Source organism: Gossypium arboreum, chromosome 2 (genome assembly GCF_025698485.1).
Source record: "Gossypium arboreum isolate Shixiya-1 chromosome 2, ASM2569848v2, whole genome shotgun sequence".
Taxonomy (NCBI): Eukaryota; Viridiplantae; Streptophyta; class Magnoliopsida; order Malvales; family Malvaceae; genus Gossypium; species Gossypium arboreum.
The window spans coordinates 25,347,895-25,375,687 of NC_069071.1; the positions used below are offsets into that span (position 1 = coordinate 25,347,895).

Sequence of the window (27,793 nt, forward strand, 5' to 3'; positions counted from 1 at the left end):
TTGTAATTTTTCTAAAATGTGAATTTGGGTTAATTTGAATAAAATACCTATTGAATTGAGCTAAATTTATCTGTTTAGATAAAGACAAACCTCATACAGTTTTAGATCAAGGCATGATAATGCTCTAGAATAACGTATTTTTATGTATTAATCATGTGTTTATTCTGAGCTTGATCCTACTAATTTGAGCTATTTATGTCTTTTTATCGATTAGGGACTGATTTGGAGGCAAAATCAAAATTAAGGGACAAAAGTGCAAATTTGGAGACACAATGGGCTGATATGTGACACAGGAAAAAGATTGTGCCAAAAGTGCGAGCATGGAAGACACAAGGACTAAAAACGCAAAAAGAAGATATTTTATTTTATAAGACTCCATTTTATTTATATTAGGATAATTAATATCAAGATCATTATTAGGATCATTTAATTTTAGGATTTTATTTTATTTATCTTTATTTATCTTTAATTAAATGTATTTATCTTTTTAGAATTTATCTTTTTAGAATTTAAGTTAAATTAGACTATCTCCCTAGCACTATAAATAGGGGGTGAAGTGACTTTATTTGGTGTTCATCTTTTTCTGTAAACACTCTCCCCCTGAAAGTCTAGGCTTTTGTTTCTTCATATTTTCTTTCAATAAAATTCCCTTTTCCATTTTTATATTTATTTCTTTTTCCACCATTATCATGAGCCACTAAAACCTATCTAGCCGAAAGTTGTCAATATTCCCCAAAAAGGGTTCTTGAGGCCTAGAATCCGTACTTAGCCTTCTCGCCAAGTATTCATCGTTTCTCACTTTTCTGGTGGCCGCCCGTCCATGGCCCTTAAGAAGTAAGCTTTTCAGCATATGCAAAGGCGGCCGCTTTATATGTTTTGGAAGGATTGCACAGTCGATTCGTTAACTTACTGCGTCAGAAGTTGGCGAGTCAAAGAGACAAAATGGTGTGAGATTCACCATTGAGAAGCATTGATCTAGCATAGATTACTGGCTAGAGTTAAGTTCCCTAAAAATCGTAAGTCTAATCTTTGGAGCTGGTGGTCGTAGGCATCCTCTTCCACTATAACTGGCTTGCTTGAGTTGAGAAGGGTTATTTAAAAGCTGAGAATTGAACCCAAGGCAGAATGAGACAACTGGAGGCTGGAATCTACCCATAAGAATTTCTTTTCCTTCAACTCTCTTTATTATTTTTATTATTTTCGTAATCACAATTTTAGTCAACTTTAGATTCTGTTTTTTATTTTTTCCAAATCAAATCTTTAATTCTGTTTTTATTTTTATTTTTTTCACACACTGAGTTTTCTTGGGCACGATTACTTGAGATTTGAAAACAAGCATTCGTATAATCCAATCTCTGAGGATTCGACCCTAATTCCCCTTTACTATTTTTTTCATTATTTTACAGGGAATAGGATATTTTTGATGCTCTCAACAACGCATCAAGGCAAAGATAAAGTCTCGAATTAGTTGCCTCCATATCTACGTTTACTCGTCGAGGTAAGCTCGTGTAATTAAAATCATGTATATATGTTTTTAATTAAATTATACTTGTCTTGTGAATTGCTATACGTACATACCGGTTGCATATCCAATGACATACAACTATTACCTTAGGAATTCATAGGATACAAATGACATGTCATTAGGATTTACATGATTCAAGTGCTGGTCTTGAAAGTGCTACTGATGACTGAGGTCTGGCATGTGTTGCGGATACTCCACAGCTCATGTGAGCAACATCGTGTAGCTACATTACGATCCACAACTCGTGTGAGTAGGCCCATTTTCACAGCTCATGTGAGCATACATGTATAGGATTTGACAAATTACAATTATATGAGTTAGCACACTATGTGTGAGCTATCTCGGGTATCCAACGGTATTTTAATGGTTCAACTGGCATGATTTGGAAAGAGGAAGGTAAGAGTTCAATATGAACTATGTCATAAACACAGATGAATTTCATTGAAATAGTAATACAAGGTATATTGAGAGTTGATATGGATAATATATGTATTTGATACATAATAAAATGTTGTGCTCATCAAAGATCATATTTCATATGTTATATGTTTAAATGGCTAAAATGTTTGGTGTACATGCTTAGGCTTTGGCCAAATTGTGGTTGGAATATGCCATGTTAACTTACCTATTATGTGATTAAATGGTAAGTGGTGTTTTACATTATACAAACTTACTAAGCAATTATGCTTACTCTGTGTTGTTTTTTGTATTTTATAGTGAATCAGAAACTCGTTCGGGTTGGAAGCTTGTCGGAGTTATATCACACTATCCATTGACTCTATCTGTACTTTTGGAATGTTCTGATTTTTGTTATAATGGCATGTATAGGCATTTTGGCTAATGTTTAGCCTTTGTGTTTTGGTTGTAATTATGGTAGTCTAAATGTTAGTAAAGGCTTGGTTTTTGGCATGTATATAAATGGCCTTAAATTTGTTTATATCACGGCTTGTTATGCTTAAATGATGGAAGTTGGAATGATTGATCAAGTATGCATATTATAAATGTCTTGTGATTTGTATAAATGTAGTGATTTGGTACATTTGTTTAAAATGACTTATATCATTGTTTGGTGCTAGTTATAGAATGGCACATTTGGTATCAATTGGTATGTGTTTGTTAGGTAAATCAAATGGCATGTGTTGATATAAAATTAGTTTGAAGTTAGTCAACATATTTGGCAAATTTAAGTATAATTTTGCTTATAAGTATACAAGTTGGATTGTTGAGATTAAGGTGCCCTTTTGGGCATATTGGTTGTATGCTTATATACCATATTTGGATAGCTTGATTATGCATGATTTTAATGCCTTTTGATGGCTTGAATATATGTGCAATAATGATTGTAGGTATATGCTAGGATGGGTGAGAAAAATGGCTTGAAATTGGCTTATATTTCGTCCACACGGGCAGAGACATGGGCATATCTCTCAGCCGTGTGCGACACACGACCAGGTGACACGGCCGTGTGTCCCCTGTAGCTTTCAAAGGGTTGCAAGTCAGGCTGTTACACGGCCTAGCACACAGCCTAGCACATGGGCATGTGAGGTTACTTCGAAGGGTACACAGCCTGGCACACAGACGTGTGGCTTGGCCGTGTGACCCAAGTCAGTAAGTTACACGGGCAGTGACACGGGTTGGGACACGACCATGTGTCCCTACTTCGAATGCCAACACGAGCTAGGACACGGGCGTGTCTCTTAGCTGTGTGACCCCTACAGTTTTGAAAATTTTCACTATTTTCTGAAAAATTCTATGAGTTTCCGATTTAGTCCCGACTTGTTTCTAATATGTTTTTGGGGTCTCGAGGGCTCGTGTAATAGGCTATTTTTAGTCAAATCAGAACAGTGGTTTCAAGACCACAAATTTGAAGTCAAAATAATTATTTTATTATTATTTTAATATCTACATCATGATAGTATGATTGTGTGAAAATTTCATTAAGAAGTTTTATTGTTTAAGTGCTTAATTTGATAAAATGGACTAAATCGCGTAAAGTGTAAAACTTGTGTTCTATAAGCTAAAGGTGTCTAATAGCTATGAAATTTTAAAGTGTAAGTCCTTATGTTGTTAGTAAACCATTTATACAGTAAGTGGACTTTCATGGACATGATTTATGTGTTTTCAAAGATTATTAATTAAGGTTAAAAGTGTAATTTCATAAATAAAGTAAATTAAAATAAACAAAAAAAATGTATCATCTTTCTAATGGTCATCTTACATCGAAAATAGAAGTAGGAAACTCCATTGAAGGAGCTTAAAACATTCGGCTATTCAAGTCCTTTGCATGGTAAGATTTTTTAGTTGGTTTTTAATGACTTTTATGTTTTTGTGATCGTTGCAGCTTAGTTTAGCTAGCCCAAGAACTAATTTGTAAAACTGTTAAAGATTTCGGATGTTTCCATTAATGAATAAGCATGTATTTTAATGATTGATGACAGATTATGAATGTTTGATGATAGTTATACAAGTTTTGTTAAGTGATTTTAAGTGAAAATGCAAATTAGGGATTAAATTGTGAAATATGGAAAATTTGTGCATAAAATGTGAAATAAATGAAAAATATGGGCTGATAGGGACCTAATTGAAATTCGGCTAGCATGGGTTTGGGTGGAATTGCATGAATTTGTGATTTTATGAAATAAGGACTAAATTGTAAAAGTTATGAAATACCTGGGGAAAAAGTGTAAATGTGTTTTAATAAGTGTTTTGGATTAAATTGAATAGAAAGATTATTAAATAAGTTAATTTTATATTATATCGATCAAGAAAAGTGAAATTCAGACTTAAATCAAGGAAAGAACAAGATTTTGTATTAATCGACCTAATTTGCCGATTTGTATTTGAGGTAAGTTTGTATGATTAATAAGCTTAATGTTATATGTGTTTATATGCTTAAATATTATAATTGTGATATTACGACACTGCGGAATCTATCAACAAAGCATTGACATAGTGAGAATCCCAGTTGAACCTTAGGAATAGATTGGATATTAGAGACATGTCATTAGAGGCTACTGTGATTATGTGATCCGGGTGCTGGTCCTGTACGTCCCACCGAGGGCTGAGTATACCGGCATGTGTTGCGGTTACTTGACAGCTTGTTTGAGCAGCACCGTGTAGCAACGTCTTGACAGACAGCTTGTGTGAGCAGGCTTGTTGATAGCTCAAGAGTGAGAATATATGTGATATGAGAATGAGATAGCATTGGCTATGTATGTGGCACTTTGGTGCGAGATTCTCAAGTATTCGATATTATTCCAAATGGTTCAACGGAAAAAGATGATGATATGAGGATGTAAACAATGATACAGATCAGTTCATGTACTCGTGATAAGTTTGGCAAGTAAGTGATAATTGATAAGTTTATATGTAAAGTAAGTGAAAGTTGATGAATATATACATTAGACCATTAATTATGGCAATGTGTAAATTGTTGAATTGAATGTATTACTTATGTTCTTTAAATTGTGAATGAGTTGGCAATTATACTTATTATTCATATGAACTTATTAAGCTTTATAGCTTACATTGTTTAATTTTCTGTGTTTTATAGTGAAAGCAAGCTAGCTCGGATTTGGGGACCGTTAGAGACTTCATCACACTATCCAACTATCACCTTGGTACTTTTGAACTTAAGTATTTTGAGTATATGGCATGTATAGGGATTTTGAGTCATCTTAGTTTTGAGTTGATAATGACTTTGGTCATCTGAAATGGCTTGTAAATATCAAATGTTTCTAGTTTTGTATATAGCCATGAGAGTTGGCTCAAATTGGTTGGTTTGATTGTGTATTTAATGATGGATATGTTAGGCTTGTTGATGTTGGTAATAAGGGGTACTAAATGGTTGAGAATTGAATATGGTATGCTTGTGAAATTTGGCTAAATGATACAAAATTTGAAAGTGTTCATATTGATGAATTGAGTGGCATATTATGGTATTGATGTGTTGTAACACCCCATTTTTCAGTGAAATCGGAACAGTAGTTTCGGGACCACAAATTCGATTCAAAAATAAAGTTTATTTTCATTTCATTATATGGTCCGTATCATAATAGGCATATCGTGTGAAAATTTTGACACGAAAATTTTATCGATGAAGTGCTTAATTACAAGAAGGACTAAATCGCATAAAATGCGAAAGTTGAATTCTAGTAGCTATAAGGATCAAATAGCTATGGGATTCAAAACTTAAGGTCATTATATGGTAACTAGACCATTTAGAAAAGTATATAGATTTTTCTTAGTGACTCATCCATGGAACTATAGAAAACGTGTAAGGACTAAATTGGAAATAGCAAAATACTTAATTAATTAAAAGATGAAAAGAAAATATATCATCTTATTTTCATCATCTTCAACCTAAAACACATGGAAACCCTAGGTGAGAGAAAAGAAACTTTCAAGGCCTAATTGGGTAAGTTTTCTTGTCCCGATTTTAGTAATTTTGGTATTTTTGAAACTGAGATAGCTTAATCTCTCTATTTAGGGATTAATTTGAAAAGCTATCAAGGTATGAAAAATGGATCATGGATGTATATGCTAGAAATTAGAAATTTATGGTAGAAAATGAAAGAATATTGATAGATAAACAACTTTTACAAAGTGATTTTTCATGAAAACATGATTTAGGGGTTAAAATAAAAAGTTGTAAAATTTGATGAAAAATTATGAAATTTTATTAATACACGTGCTGTAAAATTTGTAATGGGACTTTGGTTAGGCTTGGAATAAGGAGTGATTTGCACATGTTTTGTTTTCCGGGTCTAGGGACAAAATCAGAATTTATGGAAAAGTTAGGGGCAAAATGATAATTTTGCCTAGGACGTAAATTGAGTCCATTTCAATATGAAATGTGTGAAATTTATGGTTAAATTCATTTATAGATTAGGAAAACACTAATTCAGATTAGTAGACCTTTTACGTGAACAAGTCGAGGTAAGTTCGTGTAACTTAATCGGGCAATTGTGTTTGTATGTAATGTGATTTATGTTGATCTGCTTTAATTGTATGCTATGATGGAAAATTGATACATGCTTGAAATGGTAATAAAGGGTTAAGTCTCGATTGACTGTAAATTTCGATGATTATATGCACTTTCCCGAAACTAATAAGGTCCTGTATTTGTTGTGGACGGGATTTAGCTCGGACTGGTAATCCTAATCGAGCATACGTTATGATTAGGGTTTAGCCTGGAATGATAATCCTAATCGAGCTCCTCTAAGCATACATTATATAAAGGATTTAGCCTGGACTGGTAATCCTGTTATACGATATGTGGCTCAAGAGAGTGTTTCTTGGTTAAGTGCCCTAATAGGTACCCTTGAATAAGGAATTGATGGATTATTGAATCGTACACATCGAGTGCAGTACTTAAGCATCCATCGAAATTCAATAATTCAACGAACATAAAACTCTTAACATGGCATGAAAATTTTGAGATGATATAATAATGACTTGGAAGAGTATCGCTTGATGAGCTTATCTATGCTACTTGATTGATATTAAGATTTTGTAACTAATATGTTTGATTGAATATATGTGATTAGGAAATTTAGCCAAATGGATGGAAACATAACATTGTATGCCTAGATTTAATAAGCAAGATTGGTAAGTTTAGTTCCCATTATACGAACTTACTAAGCGTGTAATGCTTACTCCGTTTTATTTTTCCCTGTTTTATAATGCTCGGAAGCTCGCGAGGGTTGGAGATACTAGAGCATCGTCACACTATGAACTAGTCATTTTGGGTATAATTAGTAAAAAGTATTTTGGTATAATGGCATGTATAGGACAACTTGGCCAATAGTGGCTTGAAATGCTACTAGTAATGGTTCATTTTGGTATGACTAAGTAGATTATTATGATATATATATATATATATATATATATATATATATATACACATGTGTAATGTTAAGAATATGTGATTAACGTTGAGAATGCCTAAGTTAACTAAGGTAAGGTGGTGATCATGTATGCTTATAATGATATGTCATGTTAAATGATGAAATTGCCTATTTTAAATGCTCGGAATGGTTGGTATTGGTTGTGTGTTTCAAGTTCAGGTCTTGGGTGAAATTTTGGGTGAGAAATGAAGCTATAAATGACTTCATTTTGTCCACACGGGCATGTGTCTAGATTGTGTGTGACACATGGCCTAGTAACATAGGCATGTGGTTAGGCTGTGTGTCCCTTTGAGAAACAGAATGCTCAGAATTGAGCACATGGGCAGAGGCACGGGCATGTGTCTCAGCCGTGTGTGCCACACAACCTAGAATATGGGCATGCGTCTTGGTTGTGTGAAACCTTCACCTAATTTCGAATTGAATTAATTAACCATAAGGCTTAGCACACGGGCGTGTGGCATGGCCGTGTGTGCAAGTCAGAGAGTTACACGAGGTCGAACACGCCCTCTAATACGGACCTGTCCCTTGGACCATATAGGTGTGTGACCCTACACCTTGGAAAATTTTTGAAAAGTCACGAAAAATTCTTTAAGTTCCCGATTAAGTCTCAACTCGATTCTAATGCTCGTATTGGGCCTCGAGGGCCCAATCAAGGAATGTTATGAATGATCTCGATAAATGAATAGTAATTTATATAAGTTATTTGTAAATGTTTTTGAATGTTCTGGTAATATTCTGAAACCTTATTTCGATGATTAATACGGGTTAAGAGTGTTACATTTAGTGGTATCAGAGCTACAGTTTAGCTGATTCTCATATTTGACGTAGCAAACATGAGTCTAGCTATACATGCCATGATATAAATTATGATAGTGTGATGACTCCAGATAATTTTTAATGTGTTTTTCATATAGTAATGTCATCCAACCGAGCTAAAGATGAATCCGATGAAGCTGAGAGCAATGCTTCAGCTTCAATTCAAAGGGTTACTTCTGCGTCTGGTAGTGAAAGGCATGTCTGAGGGCCGAACTTTCTTTCAAATGATGAATAAGTGGTTTACACAGTAGTTGAGAACAAACCCTGCTGTACAACGACCTCCTTCACCTGCTCCCCAACCGATTTCTGAGGTACAACAGGGTGCCAAACCTGTTAGAATTGGTAAGCCTCCGATAGGTAAAATTCACAAGCATGAGGCGGAAGAATTTAGAGCTACCGCAGATGATGATCTGGAAAGGGCTGAGTTTTGGTTAGAAAATACTATCCGGGTTTTTGATGAACTATCTTGCACACTTGCCGAATGTTTGAAATATGCAATATCCCTACTGAAAGTTACAACTTATCATTGGTGGAATACCATAACTTCAGCAGTACCGAGGGAGAATGTCATATGGGAATTCTTCCAAGCTGAATTCAGGAAGAAGTATGTGAGTCAGAGATTTATGGATCAGAAAAAGAAAGAATTTCTAGAGCTCAAACAAGGAAACATGAATATATTCGAATATGAATGAGAATTTGTTCAACTGAGTGAGTATGCCAGAGAATGGGTTTTAATCGAGGCTGAAATATGAAAATGATTTGAAGAGGGCCTAAATGAAGATACCAAGTTATTGATTGGGATTCTCGAAATAAAGGAATTTGTGGTGCTAGCCGGCCGAGCACACAAAGCTGAGGAACTGAGTGAAGAAAAGAAACAAGCTAAAAGAGAGGCTCGGGTTTCTGGAAAAAGAATTATGAGTGCAATCATTTGCTTCTAAGAAATTAAAGAAGTATTATGATCGTGTGGCCACCTCTACAAGATATTCTAGAAGAGAGCGGGGCTCTTAGCATTCTAACCCAAGGTATTCATCTCCATCTGTGACCAATGTGGGTAGTGTCGGTAATCCCAAACTGAAATGTAAACATTGTAACAAATTTCATCATGTGGAATGTCGGTCTAGAAGTGGAGCTTGTTTCGGATGTGGTTCATTTGACCAATTTCTCAAAGATTGTCTAGAAAGAGTTGAAAATGAGATAGAACCAGCTCTAAATCTAAGTAATCCTATCTCGAGGGGCAGACCACTCCACCACCCTGGTAATGTTAGTGGTAGTCGAGGTACTACCAAGTATACAACAATTAAATCTGAGGCACGAGCACCTACAAGGACATATACTATTTGTGCTGGAGAAGACGCCTCTGCACCAAACGTTATTACTGGTACATTTTCTCTACTTGATACTGATATTACTGCATTGATTGATCCTGGTTCCACACATTCATACATATGCACTAACCTAGTGTCTGTTAAAAATTTACCTGTTGAATTCACTGAATTTGTGGTTAAAGTTTCAAACCCCTGGGCCAGTGTGTTATGGTGGATAAAGTTTGTAAGAATTGTCCATTGATGGCAAAAGGTTATCGCTTTTCGGTTGATTTGATGTTATTGTCATTTGATGAATTTGATGTGATCTTGGGAATGGATTGGCTAACCCAATATGATGCATTGGTGAATTGTAAATAGAAACATATTGTATTGAAATGTCAGAATGGTGAATTGCTTCGTGTTGAATCTGATAAACTAGATGAACTACCTAATGTGGTTTCAGTAATATCAGCACAAAAATATGTTCGAAAGGGGTGTGATGCTTATCTTACATATGTAATGGATATTAAAGTATCTAAGTCAAAGATTCAATTAATGCCAATTGTATGTGAATTTCCTAATGTATTCCCAGAAGAATTACCTGGCTTACCACCGGATAGTGAAGTGGAATTCTCTATAGATCTCATTCCTGGAATGACATCGATATCCATAGCACCCTACAGAATGACTCCTTGTAACGCCCCAAAAATCCTGAAACCCAAAAATCCCGAAATCCCGAACTTTCTTTATTTTTGGTTTTGATAAAAATTGTGTTTTATGTTCCTAGCCATGTGATAATTATAGTAGGTCTTAATTAAGGTTTGAGTTTGAACCTAGGAATAAATGAAATTATAGTTTAGATAATAAAAGAATCAGGGCTGGCAAGTAGTTGGGCTTTTAAATAAAGTTAGGGGAAAATAGTATCAAAAAGGCCTTGTAGAGGAGTGGCTAAGTGACGTCACTTAGAGTGTAGAGAGGTGACGTTAATAGCTAGCAAGGAGGTCCAAGGTTCAAATCCTAGCTTAGGGTTTTTAGAAGTTTAATTTTGGCCTTCTAGAAGGATGGAAGTGGCGTGAAAGTGGACTCCAAGGGAAGTGTTCAGGAGAGAAAATTAAGGAAAAGATCAAGGGGTTATCAGGGAGAAAAACGAGGAGATGAGAAGGGAAAAGTGATGGAGCCGAATGGGGAATTGGGCATGGGAAAATTCGGCTATAAGGCTTATAAATAGGTGCCGAATGCTAGGGTATGAAGCTAATGCCAAGTTTCCTTCACCCTGTTACCAGAAACTCTTTTCTCTAAAAGCTGAAAACCCTCTGCCTTTCTTTTCTTTTTCTTCTTCCTTGTGCCGAATTCTATTCTTCCTCTACCTCATTGCTAACTTTTCTTTCTTTTTCCTTGGAGCCGAATAACCCTCTTTTGCCATACAAAATCATAAAGGGCCGAACCTCTTTGGCCGAATACCCTTGGTGCAATCACTACTCCTTCTACTTCGGTCAAATCTAGTGTAAGTATTGTTCTTCCAATCAGTTTCTTTGCTAAGTATAGAATATTTTCCCTCACTCTTTCTAAACAACTGTGGTAGGGAATTAGTATCGGATTTCGGATCTTAGCTCGTTGCCGAATAGCTCCTTAGGTGTTGTGGTTTTGGTAAGTATTCCTCATCCATTGGCTAAGGTTAATCGAATAGCCATAGTAAGGTAAGGGGGCTTGTGTTGGATACGAGTCACCTATTATTCTGGTTTTAATAGTTACGATTGGTGCAGATCTAGGAGTTGATTATGGTTAGTGAAGGGTCTGTTATACTTATCGCACAAGGTAAGGTTAAGGTGAGATTCCGGCTTTTGGTAAAGTATTCGATAAGTATGTGAGATTAATATTTAAGTGATATCAATTGTAGGTTTGGGCTAAGGAAATCGCAGCACGCTTGCCTACCAAGTGTGTACATACATTGCACACACACTATGAATCGGCAAAAGTCAAAATGCCGAAATGTCGAAAAGCTGAAAGTTTGGCTACGGTAGTCTTGCGAGTACGTGAACACTCGTAAGGGGGAGACCAATAGGTTTCCTAAGACCCACGGGCGATTCCGTGGACTTGTGTTGTGATTTGGACATACGGGCCAAAATGGGCTAAATGGGCCCGATGGGTTGTTGGGCCCATAATAGGCAAAAACTGAATATTGATGCTATGTGATAGGAATTTGTATGTGAGCATGAATATGAATATGACTGGGCCTAACGGGCCATATAAATGTGATTTGGGCCTAATGGGCCATATACAGGTGATTTGGGCCTAATGGGCCATATGAATATGATTGGGCTCAATGGGCCAGATACAGGTATATGAGTTTATTTGGGCGTTGTAAGGGGTTTTGGGCCTAGTATATGATAACTACATAAGACTTAATTAATTTCATTGAGACCGTGGACAAGTCATAGGGTTAAGGTGTGGCAACGGGTATATGCATGTCTAGGATTGGATCTAGGGAGAGCTTGGTACTTAAGCGGTCTTAATGACCCACCTCCTCTTCTCTGGAATCCTACCTGGTGCATAGTATTCGTTCACCTTAGCTCGCGGGGCTTGTTCATGGGCCAAGGTAAGTGAAAACTATAATAAGTTAAAAATTACCGAAATGCCCCTAAGGGCGAAAATGACCAAAATACCCCTAGGTGCTGAATATAAGTTTTGTGGACATGACATGCATACATATGATGTTCTGCTTAGGTTGCATATGGGAAGTATATGAGAATCGCATGGTTCCCTGACAATCATGGATCTACTGATAGCTTTTAAAGCCCAATATGCAAATGAAGGTAGTTCCGCAACTGGGCTACCATTAGTGTGTGGGCTGGGTGGGTCGATATTTATATCCCCACATGGTGTGACGAGGGATGAAGCTGGTGTGTAGCGGATGGATAACTTGGATGGGACTGCATTGCATGTTTGATTTTTTTTTGAATGCTTGATTTTCTTCGAAGGTTGTTCACACTGAGTTTGCGAAAACTCACCCCCTCTTTTATTTTATTTTCAGGTGATACTCAGTAGACGGCTCAATGTATGGAGGGACTCTGGGTGGCCAGCTAGTAAGACAAATTTAGACTCTTTTTTAAGCTTATAAGTTTTATTTTATTAAGTATGTTTCAGACTAGATTGTAATAAGGTGTTCAATATGCTATTAATACTTGAATTATTGTTATTTTCATTGTAATTATGAGAAGTTGAACATGGGTTCCTAAATTATAGTATGTTTTCTACGTTTCCACAACTTAATTTTTAATTGATAAGTTTTCTTAAATCAAATGTTTTAAACAAGGCTTTCGTAACTGAAAGGTTTTTTTTAAGTTAATTAAGGTTTCTTTTATTTTAAGAAGGGTTTTCAATGAAAACACAGTTTTTCGCTAAAACACTTCAATGTAACACGTTAGATTTTGCCATAACGTCTGGGCTGGGTTTTGGGGTGTTACACTCCTACTGAATTGAAAGAGCTGAAAGTACAGTTACAAGAGTTGATTGATAGAGGTTTTGCTCGACCTAGTTTCTCACCCTGGGGTGCACCAGTTCTATTCGTAAAAAAAGAAGGATGGATTGTTAAGACTGTGCATTGATTACAGACAGCTCAACAAAGTTACAATAAAGAACAAGTATCTATTGCCTCGTATTGATGATTTGTTTGACCAGCTAAAATGTGCCACTATATTTTTGAAGATTGATCTCTGCTCTAGTTATTATCAACTATGGATAAAAGAATCGAATGTACCAAAGACAGCTTTTAGAACTAGGTATGGACACTATGAGTTTCTTGTAATGCCATTTGGCTTGACAAATGTTCCTACAATGTTTATGGATTTGATGAACAGAATTTTCCGCCCGTATTTGGACAGATTTGAGGTGGTATTTATAGATGATATTTTGGTTTATTCCTGAGATGAAAATGAACATACTCAGCATTTGAGAATAGTGTTGCAAACCCTGTGAGAGAAAAAATTGTACGCCAAATTCAATAAATGTGAATTTTGGTTACAAGAAGTTAGTTTTCTTGGGCATTTAGTGTCTGCTGAAGCTGTTAGGGTAGACCCAAATAAAATTTCAGTCCTTGTTAATTGGCAGCCACCGAAGAATATGTTTGAAGTCTGAAGTTTTCTGGGACTAGCTGGTTATTATCAGAGATTTGTAAAAAAAATTTCAATGATAGCTTCTCCAATGAATCGTTTGCTACAGAAAGATGTAAAGTTCGAGTGGATTGATAAATGCCAAAGAGTTTTGATAGATTAAAAACTTTTATTGACAGAAGCACCAGTGTTAGTTAAGCCTGAATCGGAAAAGGAACTTACAGTTTACATCGATGCGTCATTGAATGGTTTAGGCTGTGCCTTGATGCAAGAATGTAAAGTATTAGCCTATGCTTCAAGACAGCTAAAGCCACATGAAAAGAACTACTCGACACAAGATCTAGAATTGGTAGCCATAGTGTTTGCATTGAAAATCTGGCAGCATTACTTGTTTGGCGAAAAATGTCACATATTCACTGATCATAAAAGTCTGAAATACTTGATGTCACAGAAAGATTTGAATTTGAGACAGTGCAAATGGCTTGAGTTATTGAAAGACTATGATCTTGTTATTGACTACCATCCGGGAAAGGCCAATGTAGTGGCGGATGCTTTGAGCAGAAAATCCCTATATATTTTGCGAGTAATGAACACTCAATTGTCATTTTCTGATGATGGTTCCATCATAGTCGAGTTAAAAGCTAGACTAATGTTTTTGCAACAAATCTCTAAAGTTCAGAAAAATGATAGTAAGTTGCAAGCAAAACGGGTACAAAGTGAATCGATTCCTAAATCAGAATTTCAGATCCGGACTGATGGTTGTTTGTTATTCAGAGGCAGAGTATGTGTACCAAAAATTTTAGAACTAGTACAGAAGATTTTGAATGAAGCTCACAATGGTAACATGTCTATACCTCCTAGTAGTAATAAAATGTCTAATCATCTAAAAAACATGTACTGGTGGTCAGAAATGAAACAAGACATTACTGAGTTCGTATCTAAGTGTTTGATATGTCAGCAAGTCAAAGCTAAACATTAGTTTCCTTCTGGAATATTACAGCCGGTTACGATACTAGAATGGAAATGGGAAAGAATTTCCATAGACTTTGTAATGGGATTACCCCTATCTCCAAAGAAGAAGGATGCCATTTGGGTAATCGTTGATCGATTGACAAAGTCTGCACACTTTATTCCAGTAGGTATGGATTATTCCTTGGATAAATTGGTTGAATTATATGTTTTTGAGATTTTCAAATTGCATAGAGTGCCTGTCTCCATTATTTCAGATAGAGGCACTCAGTTTACCTTTCGATTCTAGAGCAAATTGCAAGAAGAGCTGGGTACTCAGTTACATTTTAGCACTGCATTTCATCCCCAGATAGATGGTCAATCTGAACGGGTAATACAGATCTTAAAAGATATGCTACGATATTGTACACTTGACTTTGAAGGTAACTGGGAAAGGTATTTGCCTTTGGTCGAATTTGCATATAATAACAGTTATCAATCTAGTATTAAAACGGCACCGTATGAAGCCTTGTATGGACGCAAATGTAGAACTCCATTGTATTGGACAGAACTCAGTAAGAAAAAAGTTACACGAAGTTGACTTGGTCCGAGAGACCGAGGAAAAAGTGAAGGTAATTCGAGACAGCTTGAAAGCAGCCTTCGATCGTCAAAAGTCCTACACTAATTTGAAACAAAAAGAAATAGAATTTCAAGTCAGTGACAAAGAATTCTTGAAAGTGTCACCTTGGAAGAAATTTTTCTAGTTTGGACGCAAAGGAAAACTGAGTCCATGGTTTATTAGACCATATGAGATTACAGAAAAAATGAATTGGACCGGAAGCACATCGGTTAGCTTTACCACTAGAACTTGATCGGATTCATAATGTTTTTCATGTGTCTATGTTACGATGGTACTGATCTAATCCTCACACATTATTTCTTTAACAGAGGTAGAGATTTAGCCTAATATGACATATAGTGAAGAATCGATCAAAATCTTAGCTCAGGAAACAAAAGAGTTAAGAAATAAAAAAGTAGCTTTAGTAAAATTTCTTTGGCAATGACACGGTATAGAAGAGGCTACCTGGGAGCCGGAGAATAATATGAGGAAGCAATACCTGAATCTGTTTACTGGTAAGATTTTCGAGGACGAAAATCCTTAAGGGGGAGAGTTGTAACAGCCTATTTTTCAATGAAATCGGAACAGTAGTTTCGGGACCACAAATCTGATCCGAAAATAAAGTTTATTTTTATTTCATTATATGGTTCGTATTATAATAGGCATGTCGTGTGAAAATTTTGACACGAAAATTTTATCGATTAAGTGCTTAATCACGAGAAGGACTAAATCGTATAAAATGCGAAAGTTAAATTCTAGTAGCTATAAGGATCAAATAGCTATGGAATTCAAAACTTAAGGTCGCTATATGGCAATTAGACCATTTAGAAAAGTATGCAATTTTTCTTGGTGACTCACCATGGAATTATAGAAAAACGGAAATGACTAAATTGGAAATAGCAAAATACTTAATTAATTAAAAGATGAAAAGAAAATATATCATCTTATTTTCATCATCTTCAACCTAAAACACATGGAAACCCTAGGTGAGAGAAAAAAAACTTTCAAGGCCTAATTGGGTAAGTTTCCTTGTCTCGTTTTTAGTAATTTTAGTATTTTTGAAACCGAGATAGTTTAATCTCTCTATTTAGGGATTAATTTGAAAAGTTATCAAGGTATGAAAAATGGGTCATGGATGTATATGCTATAAATTAGAAATTTATGGTAGAAAATGAAAGATTATTGATAGATAAATAACTTTTACAAAGTGATTTTTCATGAAAACATGATTTAAGGATTAAAATGAAAAGTTGTAAATTTTGATGAAAAATTCTGAAATTTTATTAATACATGTGCTGTAAAATTTGTAATGGGGCTTTGGTTAGGCTTGGAATAGGGAGTGATTTGCACAAGTTTAATTTTCCAGGCCTAGGGACAAAATCAAAATTTATGGAAAAGTTAGGGGCAAAATGGTAATTTTTCCTAGGATGTAAATTGAATCCATTTAAATATGAAATGTGTGAAATTGATGGTTAAATTCATTTAAATAGATCCGGACAACACTAATTCAGATTAGTAGACTTTTTACGCGAACAAGTGTCGAGGTAAGTTCGTGTAACTTAATTGGGCGTGTAATTATGTTAATTGAATGTTGTGTTTGTATGTAATGTGATTTATGTTTATGTGCTTTAATTGTATGATATGATGGAAAATTGATACATGCTTGAAATGGTGAAGGGTTAAGGCCCTGTTGAATGTGAATTACGATGATTATATGCGCTTTCCCAAAACTAATAAGGTATTGCATTTGTTGTAGATGGGATTTAGCTTGAACGAGTAATCCCATTGACCTTGTTATAGAAAGGATTTAGCCCGGACGGGTAATCCTGATATAACACCTCTCGAGCATACGTTATGATTATGGTTTAGCCTGGAATGGTAATCCTAATCTAGCTCCTCTGAGTATACATTATATAAAGGATTTAGCCTAAACTGGTAATCCTGTTATACGATATGTGGCTCAAGAGAGTGTTTCTTGGTTAAGTGCCCTAATAGGTACCCTTGAATAAAGAATTGATGGATTATTGAATCGTACACTTTGAGTGTACTACTTAAGATCCATCGGAATTCAATGATTTAGCGGAGATAAAACTCTTAACATGTCATGAAAATCTTAAGATGATATGATAATGACTTGGAAGAGTATTGCTTGATGAGCTCATCTATGCTACTTGATTGATATGAAGATTTTGTGACTAACATGTTTGATTGAATGTATGTGATTAGGCAATTTAGCCAAATCGATGGAAATATAACATTATATGCCTAGATTTAATAAGCAAGATTGGTAAGTTTAGTTCCCGTTATACGAACTTACTAAGCATGTAATGCTTACTCCGTTTTATTTTTCCCAATTTTATTGTGCTCGAAAGCTCGCGAGGGTTGGAGATAACTGGACCATTGTCACACTATGAACTAGTCATTTTGGGTATAATTAGTAAAAATCATTTTGGTATAATGGCATGTATAGGACAACTTGGCCAATAGTGGCTTGAAATGCTATTTTGTAATCTAGCCTTGGAATGGCTAGTAATGGTTCATTTGGGTATGACTAAGTAGATTATTATGATATATATATATACATGTGTGTGATGTTAAGAATATGTGATTAATGTTGTGAATGTCTAAGTTAACTAAGGTAAGGTGGTGATCATGTATGCTTGTAATGATATGTCATGTTAAATGATGAAATTGCCTATTTTAAATGCTCGGAATGGTTGGTATTAGTTGTGTTTCAAGTGCAAGTCTTGGGTGAAATTTTGGGTGAGAAATGAAGCTAGAAATGGCTTCATTTTGTCCACACGGGCGTGTGTCTAGATCGTGTGTGACACACGGCCTGGTAACATGGACATGTGGTTAGGCCGTGTGTCCCCTACACCTTAATTTTGAGAAATAGAATACTCAGAATTGAGCACACGAGCAGAGACACAGGAGTGTGTCTCAGCCGTGTGTGCCACACAGCCTAGAACACGGGTGTGTGGCATGGCAGTGTGTGTAAGTCAAAGAGTTACATGGGGTTGAACACGGCCTCTAACACAGGCGCGTCCCAGGGTCACACGGGCATGTCCCTTGGACCACACGAGCGTGTAAGCCCTGCACCTTGGAAAAATTTTAAAAAGTCGTAAAAAATTCTTAAAGTTTCTAATTAAGTCCCGACTCGATTCTAATGCTCGTATTGGGTATCGAGGGCCTAATCAAGGGACATTATGAATGATCTCGATAAATGAATAGTAATTTATATAATTTATTTGTAAATGTTTCTAAATGTTCTGGTAATACTCTGAAACCCTTTTCTAGTGATAGATATGGGTTAGGGGTGGTACATGTGTTTTGGATTGGTTGGTATTGAAATAGTATGAAATATGCTTGAATGAAGTTAATAAATTGTCTATTTTTATGCCATGAATTGTGCAATTTGGGTTGGTGTAGGTTTGTGCAAGTTGGGTGGCAAAATGGCTTGGTAAATAGCCTATTTTTGTCCACACGGACAGAGACACGGGCATGTGTCTTAGCCGTGCATGACACACGGTGATGTTACACAACCGTGTGTTCCTTGGTGTTGAATTAAAAATCAACTTAGTATGCTCCACACGGCCTTACACAAGGGCATGTGAGTTGGACGTATGGCATAAGCCAGTATACCCTACAAGATTGGCACGGCCTACCACACGGCCTGGTACACGGGCATGTGTGGCCATTTTTAGGGCAGATGAGCTAGCCACATAGGCGTGTGTGTTGGCCGTGTGACCCAAGTCAAAGAGTTACACGGGGTTGGATACAGGCTGGGACACGACCATATGCTCCCGTTTTGAATGTCCACACAGCCTATGACACGGGCATGTCTTTGGCCGTGTGATACACACGGCCAAGCCACATGGGCGTGTGTCCCCTGTGTTTTGCAAAACTTTTCTAAGTGTTCTAAAAATTTCCTGAGTTCTTGGTTTAGTCCCGAACCACCCCAAATACATGTTCGAGGCCTCGTAGGCTTATACTAGGGATGATATGTATGATATTAAATGATGATTGTATGATATTGGAATATGTATGTGAAGTATGTGTAATTGTATAAAATGTTCGGTAATGCTCTGTTACCTTATTCTGGTGTTAAATACGGGTGAGGGGTGTTACAGCTCGTATAAGGGATAATATGTATGATTTGCATTGGTTTTAATATGATTATTGATATGAATTGAAATGTTTAAAAATTGTATTCGTTTGAAGTGAAATTTTCGGTAATGCTCGTAACCCTGTTCCAGCGACGGATACAGGTTAGGGGTGTTACAGGCCAAGTTAGCCTGTACTAGAACACTGGTCAAGAACTTAAATTGTCTCATTTCGTAATCAAGAAGCAATTCAGTCAATAGATCAAGAGACACACAAACAGTTGAAGCTACTACCTGCATTAACTCATATTTGACCGGAAATCCCGCAATAATGATGCTAACTTGTTCTTGTTTAGAAATTGAACTCCTTGTCGTGATCAACATATCACTTATGAACTTGATCTCAGAAAAATATTCTTTAATAGATAAGAGGCCCTTTTTCTGAGAAAACAATGCATGTCGCATACTAGAGAGTTTGATAGTAGACTTAGTTGCAAACTTTTTTTTAATGGTTGGCCATACATCATAGTTGGTACGAGCATTGGTAAGATAAACCAAGATCACATCACCAACTGCTGAAAGCAACCAAGAAGCCAATAGTTTGTCTTGTTGTACATGTAGAACATAACTAGAATTCTCGATTAATTTCCCATTTTTATCCACAACAAACTGTGTTGGAACACTAACAGTACCCAGAATGAAACCTTGCACATCATAACCTTCAAGAATCAACATAATTTGATACTTCCATAAAAGAAAATTACTCTCACCAAGCTCGACAATATTATGTTTAGAGAACCGCTAAAGTCGTTTGTCAACAACAAAAGTGACTGAACCTAGATCTGAACAAGGAAAGTTTACATGTTTGCCATCAGTATCGAAGAAATTATTCAAATTCTCTTCAACCACTTCAGGTGCCATGGCGATAAGAAAAACTTCAAACAAAAAACACCAACATCAACGATAAAACTGTAACATCCCGAATTAGGGTTTAGTCAAAACAGTAGTTTCGAGACCATAAATTTAAAATAGAAATAATTATTTTATGATAATTTGATGATTCATGATATGGCTGCATGTTTGTGTAAAATTTTCATGAAGAAATTCTATGCCTAAAGTGTCCAATTTGACTTTAGGAACTAAATTGAATAAGTTGCAAAACTTGTATTCTAGAAACTTCAAGCACGAAATTGCATTAGACTATTAATTAGAGGTCCTTAAATAGCAATTTGACTAAGTTCTAAAATTTTGGACAAAAATGGGCATGAATAGGAAAATTTTGAAAGAAAGGCCTTAAGGGCATTTTGGTCATTTGGTTAATAAAAGAATAAAAAGAAAAAATAAGTCAAAAATTTGCTCATCGTCTCCAAGTGCTACCCGAAATTTCTAAGATCCATAGCTAGGGTTTTGTTCATCTTTTCAAGCTTGATTGTAAGTGCTCCTAAGCCCCGTTTTTAATATTCTTTACATTTTTGAGATCCTTGAAGCATGATCTATCCATTTCTAGCCATATTTTTTAAATTTGACCTATGTGTGACATGTTTGTATTTTGATGTTTAATGGAAGAATATGAAAGTTTGATGTGTAATAAACATCTTTTACTAAGTGATTTCTAGTGAAAATGGCTAAAAAGGACTTATTTGTAAAAGATGAAGAAATGAGTAGTAGAAATGTGGTTTAATGAGAAATATGGGTTGATATGAGTTAGAATATGAACCGGCTAGGCTTGGGTAACAAAGAAAATGCATGCATTTCATTTACGAGCCTAGGGACTAAAGTGTAAATAAGTGAAAAGTTAGGGGTAAAAAGGTAATTTTACCAAAGTATGTGTTATGGGCCGATATGAGCAAGATATGTATTGAACAAGTTAAATTTGGCATTATAGATCAAGAAAAACGTGATTCGGGTCTTGATCAGGGGAAATACAAAGTTTACGAGGATTAGGCTCGTTTCTATCATTTTGTACCGAGGTAAGTTCATTTGCAAATAATGCAACATGTACTATACTTTAAATGCTTTAATATTGCATGTATGATAAGTACTTACATATTTGATATGTTGTTGTATCATGTGTTTATTGCCTAAATTTTATCATGAATTATACTTTGATTATCCCATGAAAATGTGATTGATGCTATGAGTATTGAAATCGATGTTACAAGAAAGTTTGACAGAAATGTGGTATTGCAAAAACCCGTTTGAACCTTAGGAATAGTTTAGGATACAAGTGGCATGTCACTAGGAACTATGTGATCTGAACTCATTGAGTTGTGGTCTGAGTTCATGATATATGTGACATCTAAACTCATTGAGTTGTGGTCTGAGTTCATGATGTATTTGACACATGTTTTGATGCTCCAAGTACAGGTCTCGTATATTGTACCGGTGGCTAGGTAGTCCAGCATATGTTGCGGATACCCGACAGCCTATGTGAGCAGACCCGTGAGTAGCTCAAAAGTGAACAACATGTGATATGTGATATGAGGTAGCATTTGCTACAGATAAGGCACTTTAGTACGAGATTTCGATGTATTCTATAGTATTCCGAGTGTTCAACAGATAGTTCTAAAGGAAGTTCAATGGGTAATCTTGATGAATACGTCAAAGATGAGAAAGTAAGTTATTATGTGCAAGTGGGCACAGGTATGTACATCGAACTCATGAAAATGACATGAGATATGATGAACTTGTGGTAAGAATATGCATATATATATGAAGAATAAGTTTAAGAGATTTGATAAAATGTAAGGTTATGTTTATTATGTTAAATGTATGATTAATGCTTGTTTAAGTTACATTTTATTTGCATGTGAACTTACTAAGCTTTAATGCTTACGCCCCTTTCCTTTCCATCTCTTATAGTGTCGCCAAGCTAGCTTGGGGATCAGATAATGTCAGAGACTCGATAACACTATCAGTTGAATATTTGGGTATAGCTAGTCTCATCTTTTGAGTATGGTATGTATAGGGACTTGGTCTTTTTGTTATGTGTCATATTGATTAGCCAAATGAGTTGGCTCATGAAAGTATTGTGATTATTTTGTGTATGGCCATGAGAGGTGGCTTATATTGATTATTTGGGTTGTAACCCTAATTATTGGTGCAAGCAAATGTGCTTATGCTTTAATGTGGTTATGGTTGCTTATGGTTAATGAGTGTGATTGATGGCATGTATGTTTGGTGTATGAAATATGATTAATGTGTATGACAATAAATGTGGTGCAAATGTGTAACTTGAAAATAGGTTAGCAAAGATGATAGACAAATATGAAATTAGTGTGGAATGCCATATGAAAGCATGATAGTTTGAATAGGTGATATGTTGGCATTACCAAGTCATAATATAACCATGAATGTGAATGCTTGAGTAGCCAAATGTGCCATGTTGCATGCCATGAAGTGAGTGTAGCTATGTAAGTGTTTAAGGGTGGCAAATGGCTTGGAAAATAGCCTAGAAATCGTCCACACGGTTAGACACACGGGCATGTGTGTTGGCCGTGTGCGACACACGGTCTGCCCCATGGGCTTGTGATCTGGCTATGTGTCCCCTGTACCCTAATAATACAAAATAGATTGCCTAGTAGTAAACACATGGGCAGAGACATGAACGTGTGTCTCAGTTGTGTGAAAGACACGGCCTTAGGACATGGGCGTGTGCCCAGGCCGTGTAAAGTCTGCACTTAACTTTTGGAATTTAATTCGCCACACGGCCTAAGTACACGGGCGTGCGACTTGGCCATGTGACCTTATTTAGTTGATGACGTCATAGTCAGAGAGTTACATGAGTTGAGGACACGGGCGTGTCCCAAGCCACACGGGCGTGTGTGACCACACGGCTTACCCACACGGGCGTGTGACTCTCCAAAGTATGAAAATTTTCTAAGTGTAGTAAAAGTTCTGAAAGTTTTCAGTTTAGTCTCGAACCACTCCCAACGTATGTTTTGGGCCTCATGGGCCCATATAAGGGAAGATATGCATCTGATTGGATGATTTTAATTTGGACCAAGTTTTATGGCCCGGTCTTGTATGAATGTTTATGTTTAAGTCAGGTAACGCCTCGAACCCTGTCCTAGCTTCAGATACAGTTAAGGGGTGCTACAAAAAACTTAGCTCAAATACCATGAAGAGAAATAGCATGACTATAGAGAACCATGCATAGCTTTTTTTATTAACAGCAAGAAACCAAAAACATACGTCAAGAGTCTGAGCTTAAGGTTTTGTTAACTGCTTAATAACTAACAACTAACTATTTCTTAACAAAATAACTACTAACTGTCCAGTTGTTACAACAAGTTGACTCATTCCTTAGTACTCGCCAATTTCTCAAGAGGTTCCACTTTCGAATTTGAAGTGAACGATGTAGTCATTACCGACGGCTACATGGAGGCCATCAAGGCCCTCAACTTGGTCCTATGACAACCCATATAAAGACATATGGTACCCTTGTTGGTACTTGCCTCAACGTTGGCTGCGTCTCTTATAAGGTATTATGCGTTTCATTTTTGGGTTGTTTTTTTTCCTCTATGGTTGTTCAATAGAATTTGATTATAAATCTTTCCTAAGATTTGGACATGTTTGAATGGGTTCCTATGCCTCTTTTTTTTTCTCCCTTTTGTTTTAATATTGTGAAGTCTCGAATTATACGTCGAAAATGTAAATAAATTAATCTTGATATTCAACTGGTTCCCTCCTTTTCTAATTTGAAATACCTGTGGTGAATGTCAAAGTAAATTTTTTAATAATTTTTTAATAATTTTAAATTTATTATAAAATTTTGAAAATATTTATGTATTTTATATTTTGAATATTTAAGAATTAGGACTAAATTGAGATAATTTTTCATGCTGATGGTTAATTTTTAAAAAATTATGATCAAATTGATGGTTAAATTTGTTATTATATTAATATTTAAACTACCATCTCACACTTTCGTCAAACACTTTTCGGCACTTAGCGGAAATGAATAAAAAAACAAAATCGATTAGTTGAGTGACAATATTGAAAGTTTTAAAAGTTATGTGACCAAAAAAGAAACTTAAGTATAGTTGGATGACGTGCAGTGTAGTTTACCCAATTAACATTTACTAAATTAAGGCATGTTTGGTTCGGCAGAATGGCCATTCCATTCCGTCCCTATTCCACGCGCTATAGTGACATGTTTGTTTGGTTGAAATTTGACCGCCGAATTGTTATTCCATGCGGGCTCTATTATGCGTAAACACTACATATCCATTCAGAGGGTCGGGCTCTGAATGCCTATTCAATGCCTATAGTAATAGCTTTTTTTTTTTTTAATTTCAGATGAAAATCTCTTCCCACTTCGACTCTTTGTTTTTGGATTTTGGGTGTGGTAGATTTTCTTGTGGTGGAAAATATGGAGAAATCAATGTCGAAGGCAGAGCTTTCCAAAGAAATGCGAACATCTCCCACTGTGTAGCCCAGCGATTGTGGGAACGGTGAGGCTCCGATCAATTATCAACGATTGTTGTTAGTCTTCTTCCCTTTGCTATTTTACAGTTTTGCTTAATAGTCCTCAAGTTTTCGAGAAAATATTTGGGGATGAATTAATCATGGATATTATTGATTCTCTTGAATGTATGTCCTATACTGTTTGTTTGTGGATTTATTATTTTTGATTATTTTTGATTGAATTCAATGTCTAATTTGAAATTTTACTTATATTATTGGCTCGATACTTCTTTATGCAAATAACTTTGTTATATTTTGGGATTTTTTTTAGAGTTCCTATGTTTCCTGTTTGTTTGCTTTCTCTTTTCAAGTGCATGGTTCTTTATGTCATTTTTTAATTCAATTTCTAAATTATGACCTACTATATCTGTAACTAGAGTTTTAGCTTCTACATAATAACTTAATAGTCTATAACTTTCATAGAATTTCCAAGATACTTTACTGTCATGGTAAGTTTTGATGATGTGAAATTTTATCTTGTTATTGAGGAATAAATGTAAGTTTTTGCAAGTGATTGATAATTCAAGTAAATTTTTGCATGAATCTTTAGGCAGAGCAATCCATCTTTCATTGGTAATTAGGTGAAGCTTGTTTAAACTTGTGCTTGTTGCTTCAAAATTGGTTACTTTTTTGAGCTACATCTTGGTTCGCCATTTAGTATCTATTGCATTTTGTTAAATTCTGGATTTTCTACTTAGTGTTCATATGATGTTCTTGTCTACATGCCCCAGAATTGATTATTTGCTTGATAGTTTATACCATGGTTTCATTAAAACTGAAGATATTTTTTTCCTTGTATGCAGATGATGCTGATGTTCCTCAGGTGCAACACTATCAGCTTTTTTCTGAAAGAACATGTTGTTTTTAAGGAGGTATTGTATTCTTAAACGCGTCTTAATGAAATGATGGAGGTTTAGACTTGGAAGAAATTTAGATTAAGAAGAAAATTAGGAACTTTTAAAAAGAGTTCATTTGTTGAAGTTAGTTCCCATGCAACACATGCAACTCATGCAAATTCATGCACGTAAGAATTTATGCACATATGTTGTCCGGGTAAAGTACGTGCAACTGAAGATGTTAATATGTTAATGCTACTGTTTCATCTCAGTTTCATTTTGTTACTTTTTTTTTAACAATGTTTTTGTAATTTAGTTCATTTTGAATGACAAATTGATGTAACTTGATGGTCAAAGAGTTGTTTACCAACTTTGTTTAAGTGTGCAAGCAAAATCACCTAGTTCCTATGTAACTAGTGGAGTTAGGTAATATTTAGGCGATGAATTTGTTGATTTTTTGACCAGCTAATGTCTGGTGTATGTAATGGCTTTGAGCCAAAGTTTCTTTTGAATGAAATCATTAGATTTTACTTCCATATGCTCCACTTCTCTTTGCCTTCAAAATTCTGTTCTCTATTCCTGCAAGAAGCTCAAAGCTTGAATTTTTCAGCATTTTTCCTTCATTCTTTATCTAGGTATAATACACTACTGTTAAAGTCCAGATTGAAGTTCTTACTTCATCCGGTTAAAGTGTGCCAAATCTTCAACAATTGGTATCTAGAGCCTTTGTCTTAGTGGACCTGTTATAGTTAAACAACAAAACGATGGCTTCATCAGGCTTCTCCCCAGCTGCACCTCCAGTCTTCAATGGAGAAGGATATCATATTTGGGTGGTCAAGATGAGGACCTACCTCTAGGCATTTGATCTATGGGAGGTGGACAACTCAGATATTGAACCAGCACCACTCAAAGCCAACCCCACAGTGGCTCAAATCAGACAACACGCAGATGAGAGGACTAAAAGACACAAGGCCATATCATGCATTCAGAACTGTGTTTCTGATGTTATCTTCACCAGGATCATGGCTTGTGAGACTCCCAAGCAAGCTTGGGACAAGCTTAAGGAGGAGTTCCAAGATACTGAGAGGACAAGGCAGCAGCAGTTGTTGAATCTGAGAAGGGAGTTCGAGAACTTAAAGATGAAAGAAGAAGAAACTGTCAAGAAGTATTCTGACAGAATCATGGCTATAGTTATAGCATAAGGCTCCTTGGTGAACAATTTGATGAGGCAAGGATTGTGGAGAAAGTGCTCTCTACCTTACCAGAACGGTATGAAGCAAAAATATACTCCTTAGAGGATTCTAGAGACCTGGCAACCATCTCCCTAACTGAGCTCATTAATGCTTTTTATGCTCAAGAGCAAAGAAGAGCCAGTAGAATGGAGGAGCATCAGGAGGGGGATTTTCAAGCCAAGGCCAAAGCAACCTCGAGCACTTCAGCCTTTAAAGGCAAGAAGAATTGGAAAAATAGGCCTAAGCCTAATGCTGCAAGAGGAGGAGATCAACTTTACAGATTTTGCAGAAGACCTGGTCATCAAGAGGCCAAATGCTGGTCCAGGCCAGATGTTGTGTGTCAACACTGCAAGAAGAAGGGCCATGTTGAAAGGGTCTGCAAAGAAAAAGGCAGACCTGGCCAAAACCAACCACAATACAAGAATGAAGAAGCTCGAGTGGCTGAAGACAGTAGTGACCACGAAGAACAAGTCTTTACCGTTTCTTGCTCAGCTGGCCAGAAGAAAAGTACAAAAGGCTGGTTGTTGGACAGTGGCTGCACTAACCACATCTCACCAGATGCAACCATTTTTAAAACCTTGGACAGATCCTACAAAACCAAGGTAAAAATTGGGAATGGTTAGTTAATCAAGGCTGAAGGTGAGGGAGATGTGCAAATATGCACTACCATAGGTGACAAAATCATCAAAAATGTGCTGCTGGTACCTGAGATTGACAGGAACCTACTTAGCATTTCTCAACTGCTAGAAAAGGGGTATTCTGTTGTGTTCAAAGCCCAGGAGTGCCAAATCACTGATCCAAATGGATCAAGTCTCATGACAGTCACCATGAGTGACAAATGCTTTGAATTCAACTGGTCAGGTGACTCACATTCAGCCCATGTTGCTTCAACAAAAGACACCAAGCTCTGGCAACAAAGACTT

The 27,793-nt window shown here is 36.1% G+C and overlaps 1 protein-coding gene across 1 annotated transcript; it reads left to right on the top strand.

Annotated features, from left to right (window-relative positions):
* Positions 1 to 8,350: 8,350 nt before the first annotated feature.
* On the top strand, positions 8,351 to 26,840 carry LOC108466418 (uncharacterized). Its single transcript, XM_017766741.1, has 4 exons — positions 8,351 to 8,449; positions 8,502 to 8,592; positions 25,606 to 25,625; positions 26,496 to 26,840. Exons 1-4 carry the CDS (start codon positions 8,351 to 8,353, stop codon positions 26,838 to 26,840), a joined length of 555 nt encoding a protein of 184 aa, XP_017622230.1.
* The last annotated feature ends 953 nt before the right edge of the window (positions 26,841 to 27,793 follow it).